Below are 10,622 nucleotides of genomic sequence, written 5' to 3'. Positions count from 1 at the left end.
AGTGTATATTGGTTTCAAGTGACAGAGCAAGTTCTTTCCGAACTCAAAACACCGTCAAGCCTCACAATGTAGCATTAAAATAAGCCTAAACACTGAGCAGTGCGATGTCTTTTTAGCAATCAAAGTTTGCTTATCATAGTTCAAGCAATCATGGAGAACCATATAGCATCCAAGACAACAGAGTTCATCATGCCCAGTAGAAAACTGAGGTTAGACAGGGGCCACAATTTCCTTTCATGTGCTTAGTTAGGCAGTGTTAAATACATGAGTAGGAATACAGTTGATAGCTCAATTTTATGCATGTTTTGGCGAGCAACCACTAAACCTGAAGAGCTCGACCATAAAAAAAAATAAACATGGTCAGCGCCATGTGCCTTTACAATGCATTCAAATGGATTTGAGTAGTGGTCTAGCAATCAAGGGCACCAAGGGCTTTCATGTCCTCCAGGAAGGCCATATATGAGTCATCAATACTCTGTGACTTGGCACCTGATGAAGTAGCTGTTTCAGGTTTCCCAGTAAATGTCAGACCAGAAGGCTTGGAAATTGCAGGAGTGGTGGTGAGCTGTGATTTCGCTTTCAGTTTTGGGGCCACAGTTTCTCTCCTCACACGCACTGAAGCAGGAACCTGAAGCAAGAGAAGATACCCACACAAAGCAGCCATCAATAACTCGTGATTAAATATTATCCATAAGAAGATTCTAGTCGCACAATTGTGTTTGATCAATTCTAAGAATGCTTGAAGTAATCAATCCCTGATATTTTGGGATAATCAGGATATAATAAAGGATGTTCATTATGGTGTTTGCTCCGCCATGATAATAATCTGCTGTAAAGTATGTCTGATGATATAATAAGAGATAGAGCTCATACAGCCGACCCCACCTAGTGGGAAAAGAATTGGTTGTTATTGTTGTTGTAAAGTATGTCTGATATCATTCATTCATTTTGGACAACATACTTCAATCAAATAAATCCTAAATAAATGTAACAGAAATGTTCAAGAATATAATATGATTTTCATCTTTTGAATATGTTTTTCCTTTTTCTAAAACAATATAATCAGTCAGGTAGCTTTTATTCTCAAATTTATCATATATCTAGTGTATTATCTGACTACCATCCAATTGATCAAAGCTACATAAAATAGGAGAAGATATTTGGGGGCGTCTTAGTAATTGATTTCATATAATCATTTTTCATGTGTACATACAATTTAATATTAAGAATGAAAGGTTAGAACATACCATCGCTGTTAATTCTGGATTATGTTGTGCTAAAGGACGCTTGACAACTGTTGATGCTGCTGATTTGACATAAGATGGCTTCTGAGGTGCAGAGGGCCTAAAAGCATCAAAATCATCCTCGTGCGGAATTGGGAACCCTGAAGGTCTTGGAAATGGCAGAGGTCCTGGAGGTGCAGCAAACATTGGCCTCAGCATTTGTGGTGGAACAATTCCTGGGGGTGGGGGCGGTGGGGGTCTTGCGGCAAAACCAGGAACCATCAGAGATGGCCTCATGTCAGTAGGAAAATGTACCATGCCAGGAGGCATCATGTCAAGTGGCAAAGAATTTATTAAAGGAATATTGTGAACCACTGGTGGAGGCTGTCTCAGAGGTGGTGGCATCAACCGAGTTGTTGAATTATCATTTGAGCTTGGAGCATTGCCTGGGACAAATTCAGATGTCATGGGATCTGATTGTTGATTAGCTGATTTAGGTGGCAACCCAGGAGGCGGTGGAGGTGGTGGATGCATTGGTGTTGTAACCTACAAATTAAAGAGAATACATACTACTTAAATCTAATTATAAAAATAAAAAAATAAGATGCATTCTGTGTAGTAAGTATAGCTTAATGGAGGAAAAGATTCATGTGACTAAATAGTATCCACAAAGACAGCTTGATGATGATGAATGCACTTCATCAAAAGACAATTTTTGCTAACTCATAACAAATTGAGATGCTTGACGAATAAGCATATTTATACCTTATTTGGTTCTTTTAAAGCTGGCCCGTCTGATCCTGTGGTTTTATCAGCTTCCTTCGCAGATGTGCCTGGTGGAGGAGGTTGCAAAAGAGGCTGAGGGGGAGGTGGAGGAAGTATAGGCAATGGAGTAGGAACTGCAGCTTGATCTTTAGGAGGTGGTCCTGGAGGTGGCGGCGGAGGCAATGATGCACCCACATTGGCAATATGCTTTGGAGGAATTGGTGGAGGAGGAGGTAAAGGTATTGATGGTGGTACAACAGAATCATCATGTGAAGTTACTCCATCAGCACTTGGCAAAGGTGGTGGTGGAGGAGGGGGTAGAACTGTTAAAGCTTCATCTGTTTCTGTTGCAGAAGATGAAGCTGCAGTACCTGAAGCAGCAGATGAAATCCTAGGCCCTGCATATCTAAAGAATTAGATTCAAAACAAATGCATGAGAAAACATAGACGGATCATGATGCTAACCTATTGATGATTTGTACATTGGAGGTTTCCCAGGAGGTGGTGCCCCTGTTGGGTTTAGAGTAGGGTGATAATATACAGAATCCTGCATCAACAATATTTGTTAACAATCCAACAGTTGCAGTTCATTCAACTAAGAAATTTATCCAGAACCATACCTCAGGCCTTGGATTTCTAGCCCTTTCCTCTTCCTCTGTCGCTGCTCTTCTTCGAGGGGGGCCCAAGTGACTGGTAGAAGCAATACAAATGCATGAGACACCAAGATAAAGAAATTACTACACAGAGGTCCTGAGATAACCCCCCACCTGAACATCACTGGAGTTTCACCCTTTTCCCGCATTTTATCTTCATATTCCTGTTCATAAGATAGATAATAAGTATATGGAATCCTTAAGTTCTGGAGGCAGCATACGAGCATTAGAAACAATATACTAGAGTTGCTAGTTTAAGGTTCAACTTCAGTCATTTAACCAAGTGGTTTCCAATCATCCAAGTATCATTTTGATTCAAATCTCTTCTCACTAAACAGAAATTTTTATTATTTTACAATTATCTTATCAAATTGCAACTTGAACAGACGATTATCTGTAGTGTCCAGTACTATTCTACTACCACAGGTTCTTAGTTATGCAGACACAAGTATGAACATCCAACATGAGCAGGATGTTAGTGTTTGACATCTAATTATCTAGAAGTTTTTATACAAGGTCATTGACTCAATCGAGGCATCATCATCCTCGCGACAAGCACGAAACAGGGATAGAGGTGGATGAAGTCTGAGAAATGACGCCCTTGATTCCTTATAAGTTACAATACCTACCCCAGCTTTATATGTGGCAAATCCAAATAGAGATCACATTTCATTAATGAACTTGTCCATTCACGCTTCAAATTTAAAGATAAGTCATTTTTTCCTCAAATTTAGATCTACTTGAAAAGGAGCATAAAAACTCATTTGGATATCTATTGAACAAACTATGAGAATAAAATTTCTCACCCACCTCTAGAAAATCAATAGGCATTCAAAAATAGCGAGTCAAACACAGACAGGGAACCTTGTCTCCTAACATCATGTCATTTTCATCAGTTTCGCTCATGTATACCTGATTGATTATCTTATTTCTCAAAGAAGCATAACTCTTATGATATATTATAAGCTCAAATAAGTCACAGCCTTTTTTTGTGTGTGGATAAACAGATATATTAGTCTTGTATAAGTTTGAATACCTTTCCTAGCAACCTGACAGTTGTATTAACCTAGAACCCATGATAAGTTTACCATGAAAGAAGAATCCAGACAAATCATATGTTTTGGAATATTCATATCCTTTAGAAGACACCTTTGAAGTTAACAAATGGGATAATGGCTGATAAGGTGTATTAAAAAAAAATCAAGCAAGTTGGGCATCCTCTAAAATTGTTTTGATAATAATAAATGTCAACTGTACTGGCATCCTGAAGACTTTCTGTCTACAAAACAATAGAAAGGAGCATGGCAATAAGCAAAATGCTTTCCTCCATCATGAATGCATCTATTGATCTTGGCTGGTCGGGATTGAGGGAATTTAACTTTCTCAAACAAATTTCTGACTATCCATTAATTTTTAGGCATTGAGGAGAATCATCTTAGACATGTGATTCCTAAATGTATAAGTAAAGGGTATAACACTGGGGCATGGGGAAGAAGATTAGTTAAATATATAGTTCTTACAAAATGGCTTACTATGACTACCATGAATATACACACACATATGCGCGCGCATAAAATATCTATCAAAAAGTGACTGATCTAAAGACCATTGTCGGTAATATGATTATTTTGCTCAGTACTTGTATTTTTCTGAGTGCTGAAGTTCTTAATTTCTTTGGAATTTGAAATGAACAGAAGGTAGTCTTGAATCTTCACAAGAAGTTATCTTTGATTATTAAAGCTTGCATGAAAACTCACTTTTGGTTGATTACACTGTATTATGGCAATATTATTTTGTTGCCAACTTCCTTCAGTCTTAGAGAAACAGCAAATAACTGTAAATAAATAAAACAGAATACCTTTCTTTTTTTCATCACAAGATTCAAGGTGTCCTCAAGTTGTCTCTTCTTATGCTTCCTTGCCTTATCAAGGGCACCATCAGCCTCTGCAACATAAGAGTCCAATAAAAATGCAAAATGCTGAAGGTTGAGATGAGATAGAATAAACAAGGATGCATTTTGTTTAAATTGCATGCAAGCCTACATATAAGAGCTGATAAGCAAAGCAGATAGCCAGACACTCAGACAACTTCAGGTTAGTTGCACTCTCGTTCCAAAGGCATCTTTACTAGAACTTAGGCACCAATTGCATGAAGAGAATACTGGTGTCAAAAAAAGGGGATATTGAATGTCAAATCACATAATTAGTAAGTGAAAGATAGCTTTCTATTTTAAATAGGTTGTTCCTAAAAGCACTCTTCCATAAAACTGCTCTTGACTATTGACAATTTAAAAAGTTTCACCTTAGGCATCCCAAGTTTTTATATCTAATCACAGCTAATTGTTCAACTTAACATGAAAAATTAACCAACTCAACAGAACCTGATCAAACATTCAAAATCCAAGTCACAGCAAACAAAGATAAAGAGCAACAAATCACAACCCAATCAATGAGAAGATTTAATTACCACCTTGGCACCAAAAGATGCAACAAAGTCAACATACACCAAAACCATACTAAACACAGTAAAAGGATGAGCAGATCAATCAAAAGCCACTCCATTATCTCAGAAGACCCACTAGAAGTGATGTAAAGGATCAAATTTCCCACAAGTCAGAGCAGATTGGACTCAGAAGATACTTATAAAGTAACAAACCAACATAACAAAAGGATGATCACCATTCCAAAACCATCTCATTACCTCAGAAGTGCTAGCGGTGATGAAAAGAATCAAATGTCCCACAAAACAGAGTTGATGACCAACATACATAAGTAACTCATGCTCCAAGCAGTGCAGCATGGGCACTCCAAAAAATATTTTTTTGGAAGTGTCAGACACAAACACGACACGCAAATACGCATGTCAGGCATTGCAAAAAACGTGTTGTTGACTTTTTAAAAGTTTAACAAGTCAAATACAGCTAGGACACGGATGGGACAAGTTTGGGCTCAATTGCAAAAAAATTTAAAATTTAGAGGGTAAAATTGAAAAAAAAAAAAAATCTGAGGACAACTTATTAAAATTAAAAAAAACCTAAATTACTCCCTGCTCCCGATTCTTTCTTCATCGCGACGCGACTAAACGCTGCTCTCCGCCATCGCCTGCGCTTGCCGCCGTCGCTTGCCTAGCCTGAGCTCGCCGCTGCCGCCACTCGCCTACATTCTTTACCTCTCTCCGTCACTCGTCGCTGCTCGCAGCAGCCCGCTGTCGCTGCCCTCTTTCTGGTAAGTTTACTTTCCTAAGGGTGTTGCTATCATTGAAATTGCCAATTTGTCTCCTGATGAACCTGAATTGGAGTCGGTCTTATTTACTGACGAAGGCGGTGTTGGTGATGAGACTGATATGGATGTTTGATTTTTTTTACTTGTTTAAGATGTATTTGCTGTGTTGCATTTTATTATGTTTACTTTTTGTTTGTAATGAATATTATGGTTGATGTAATATGAACATGGTTTTCAATTCTAGAATTTTTAATTTTTAATACTATATATATATATTTATTTATTTATTTTAATAATCATCGTATCCTAGCTGTATCGTGTCTTATATTTTCAAAATTTTCCGTATCACCGTATCCTTGTCGTATCTGATGTGATACCCGTATCCGTATCCATGCAACATAGGTTCCAAGGCTTCCTTCTCTTAGAAACCTCTCAAGCTTGTCAGTATGTCTTGTTATTGCTTCTTGATTTTTTGTTATTGTTTTTCTGTTGGATGATGCTAGATTGGAAATTTGCACATAAATTAATAATCACGTAACAAAGTAATTTATTAGTTATCTAATTAAATGTACCTTTTGGTACACTGGAGGAATTTCTTTGAGGTTTCTTCAAATGCCAATTTTTTTCAACCCTTGATAGCAAGGCCTGTTTAGGCAAGTTTGTCTCTTTCTATGCTGACTAGAGGTTGCAGTTGCTTGCAAATGCTTTTCCCATGGAGGGTTGCTCCCAGGTGTCACTGATTATAGATATTATTGAATGATTGAATGGCTTTTTACGTTTTGATGCTTTGGATGTCTTTGATTATGTTTGAGTTGGACAAATATTTCTTATTGTGTAATTCAGCTTGGCTTGAATTTTGGGTTTCTTTATTAAATTTGATTGGATTTATATACATTGTACTGTTTGGCATTGGATCCAAGTTCACTTGACTAGCATTGGGCTTTCTCTTCTTTTTTGAAAAAGGTCAGTGAATCATGGTTCATCAGAATGCTATTAATCTAGAAGTAAATAATGAATTACAACATCTGGAATACAGAAGCAAAGTAAGGCAAAAATCATTATATAAATGACAAGCTTTTCAAACATATTATAGTGTGAACACAAAGAATTAGATGGGGGCAAGGAAAACAACATAATGATCCTCTATCGATGTATCATTCTAGAAGCATCAAATTTCAATCTCGAAAGAAGAGGACTATAAGAATGCCTAGAAAAAAGTAAAAACAAAACTGTTACGTTGAAGACCAATGAGATCAAAAGACCACATTCAATATCAGTGAAAAAAAAAGAATTTTAAGGGGATCTTGGCCAAATTACTTACTCATTCTTTCCAGCTTCTCAATTTGCTCTCGAATAGCCTCAGGATCCTTTTTCAAGATGCCAACCTCACGAACCTTCTTCCTTTCTTTCTTGTTCTATCATAGAAAATATGTTAACGTTAGAACAGTAAATACAATCATAGGATTTAAAAGATGACTGTTTCTCACAGTCCACACTACTATAAAGTCAAATGAAACAAAATGACAAAGTTGACAGAGGACTCAACCACAGAGAAATCACATATATAGACATGTACATATAAATCTACATGTATACTAGGTAGGAATAACCATGTAAGTAAAGATATTAAACTCATTTGATAAAGTTATAATATTAATTAACAGAAATTTGAGCCTTAGAAGAAAACAACATGAGAAATAACCAACATGATTATTTGTGGCGGCTTAATGTCAGGGCAAAAAACTAGTACTGAAAACAATAAATAAAAACATATCATCAGATAATTTTTAGTTTTTCTTTCTATAATCTTTTATGATATTTCTCTTATAATCAGTATTTATCCCATGCACCTAAATGACTATGCAATTTCAAACAGCAGGCTGTCATCACTTTTTCCCATTTTATCTATTAGTTAACGTGCACAAATCATATTCGATATCACAGAGTTAAACAATATAACTGGCCTCTCTCTGCAAAGCAATTAATGACTGACAATGCAAGTGGTGTTAGCCATCAGACACCTTCATCATGAAGTATCCCATAACCAATCAGAACTTAAGTAAGCAGCTGAGACACTCCTCTAGATTCTAGACTAAGTCAACTTCGCCTGTTACCCAAAGCCTACATCGCCCTTGTTGGGGCCCCATGACCTTACCTACTAACAAGGGACAAGAGATTCTGAGAAAACTAAATGACTAGTCACTTAAGCGTGGTTTCCCTCCAACACATTACAATATATCGTCACCCTTTGACCAACGTAGAACTAGAGAAAACCTTATCTACTTCAAGTTTACCAAATTTTGGGTGATTGGCATAAGTTGTATTATGACAAACCGGTAAATCCCTCCTCAAATAAACAATCACCAGTTCACCACCTATTTGCTTCATGCAAATCCCAAGTCTTTTGTCTTGTTTCTGTCATGTAAATTCTGATAACCTTGTTAATCCTCACAAAGAATAATGCAATGACTGCAAACCAAACCTAGACCACAAAGTACAAGCAATAATAATGATCCAAAGTTTGAATGCTTATAAGCGAGAGGAAAATAACATCGATACTACCCAGGGAAAAGATGGCATCGACAACCTAACAGCTTTATATGTGAAACTAAGTAACAACTCAATTTCGAAACCAGTCCCCAAAATATAACCACAAATAAAATCGAACATCTCATCATACAACACCATCATCCATAAAGCAGAAAAAAAATCCGACACAACAAGGGCATAAAAAAAACGCAAAGTAAAACTTCGGAAAGGATAAGCTAGATCCGATGGCACTAAAAGGAGGGGAGACCCTGAGGTCGAGAATGAACCAGCGGAAACGGAACCGAAGAGTTCGTGTTTCTTACCCGTTTGAGCTCCTTCTTCCGTATCTCCTTCCGGTAGGCATCGGTGGGGTTCATCACCTTTCCCCCTTTGGTCGTCTTCATCTTGCCTCTCTCCGCCGCTACTGCTCCGAGATCCGACGACAACGAAACCCTAGAAAGGAAGACCAACTCGTCGCCTCTCCTTTCTCGAAATCGTTCGCCAAGTTATCGGCAGTTTTTGGTTGGGTCGGCTACTTTGTTTTGATAGCTTGGGAGATGGTTCGGCTCGGCCATAATTTCGATTAACCCCCTCGAACAATTATATATTCCGTGAGTAGTATTAAATGAATTAATCGAACCCAACCTTTTTTTTTAATTAACACGATTAATTTTTTAATAAAAAATTAATGATAAAATATTTTCGATTGAAAATTAAATTAATTTAAAATTTTTAATTATGGTCTAAAATTCAGTTTTATTTAATAAAAATTTAATTTCAATCTAAAAATTAAGATAAAAATATTCGGTCTAAAAATTATATATTCAATTTAATCGAATATGAAATTTTTAAAATTGAACCAAATTAATTATCTTTATAGAAAAAAATAATTGAAATTCTAAAAAGAAAAAAAATAGAACTTAATTTTTAATTTGGTCGGTTTGTTTAATTTAATCAAACTTTTACTCTTACAAAACCAAATATTAAATTTGTTCATAAAATTCAATTCATTTTTAACCCTATTTATACTTGATCCGACGGTAAGAACAGGGACCCACCTCTAGGGGAAGTCAACGCCACATGAAAGTCAAAGGGTCGAACGACCGACCGGAGAAGGGGAGACCGGTCGGCCGAACGGGGTCTCATCAGAGTCAAAGGCACCCCGCGAGGAGGCAGGGTTCCGACGCTCATGGAACAGGGTTGACTGGCCGATCGAGGAGCCCGCTCGGCCAGGCAGAAAACAGCAATACTGTGAACAGTCAGTAGAGCACGCGATCAGGAAACTCCCGAGCGGACCAGTATCGTAGATCGGCCGGAAGCTCGGCATAGAAACAGAAGATACAAAAGGACAAGGGAAACATCTTTTTCTGACAGCGGACATGTTCTACGACCAGGCCATACTCAGAATCTTACGACAGAAGGATCCGCTGTCCCATCATAGACGTGCTCAGACTGTAGCAGTATGGTGTCAGGTAAGCTCCTCTGACAAACACATACTACGGTATGGGAAAGGACACGTGTACACCTTGGTGGGTGTGCACTCGCTTCTCCACAGCCCTATATAAAGGGTTTCACACTTCGCCTGAGGTACATTTTTTCCGATTCTGGGAGCCACCCCTTTGTTGTCCACTTGCCTGACTTGAGCGTCGGAGGATCGTCGCCGGGAACCCCTTCCCGGCCCAATTTCTTTGCAGGTTCGCCGGAGGTCCATACGACCAGTCGGGGATCTACGTCAGCAACGCGGAGAGCGCCACGTGCCCAGCGTCCGTTGATTCAGCGTCCGGACAGGATCAATTTGGCGCCGTCTGTGGGAACGCTCCTGCATCCGATCGGAAGCAATGGACGAAGCTGGACGACAGCACTCGGTGATGCTCTCCACAGAGGCGCTCGACACTCTGATCGAGACACGAGCAGCTAAGCTCGTAGAACAGAGGCAGAAGTCGCAAGCCGAGCGGATTGAGCAACAAGCGACATCAGCATCAGGGGGCCGAGCGGAAGCACCGCCTGCCACAGTTCCATTTCCCTCAAAAGCAGATACTTCATCTCCCGAATTCAACTTATAGCAAGCCCCTCCTTCTGGAACCTCAAGAGCGGGAGTTTGATGTCAGGCGATGGATCGACCAAATAGGAGGAAGCTGGGTGGACGAGCTGCCGAGCAGATGAAGATGGATTGGGACTTGGATCAACCATGAAGCGCAAATTATTTCCAGCCTTTCCGGGGCAGGGTGAAA

At 38.7% G+C, this 10,622-nt stretch overlaps 1 protein-coding gene across 1 annotated transcript; it reads right to left on the bottom strand.

Annotated features, from left to right (window-relative positions):
• Window positions 1–210: 210 nt before the first annotated feature.
• Window positions 211–8,944, bottom strand: LOC121982542 (protein EARLY FLOWERING 5-like). Its single transcript, XM_042535692.1, has 9 exons — window positions 8,715–8,944; window positions 7,184–7,277; window positions 4,500–4,585; window positions 2,756–2,805; window positions 2,609–2,678; window positions 2,454–2,535; window positions 1,989–2,386; window positions 1,248–1,769; window positions 211–628 (listed from the first exon to the last, which is right to left on the bottom strand). The coding sequence occupies exons 1-9, from the start codon at window positions 8,793–8,795 to the stop codon at window positions 410–412; spliced, it is 1,602 nt and encodes a 533-aa protein (XP_042391626.1). The 5' UTR covers window positions 8,796–8,944; the 3' UTR covers window positions 211–409.
• Window positions 8,945–10,622: the final 1,678 nt, after the last annotated feature.

Source organism: Zingiber officinale, chromosome 5A, assembly GCF_018446385.1.
Source record: "Zingiber officinale cultivar Zhangliang chromosome 5A, Zo_v1.1, whole genome shotgun sequence".
NCBI classification, from domain to species: Eukaryota; Viridiplantae; Streptophyta; class Magnoliopsida; order Zingiberales; family Zingiberaceae; genus Zingiber; species Zingiber officinale.
Note: the sequence above shows the minus strand (reverse complement) of the source record. Positions and strands in the feature narration are given on the sequence as shown.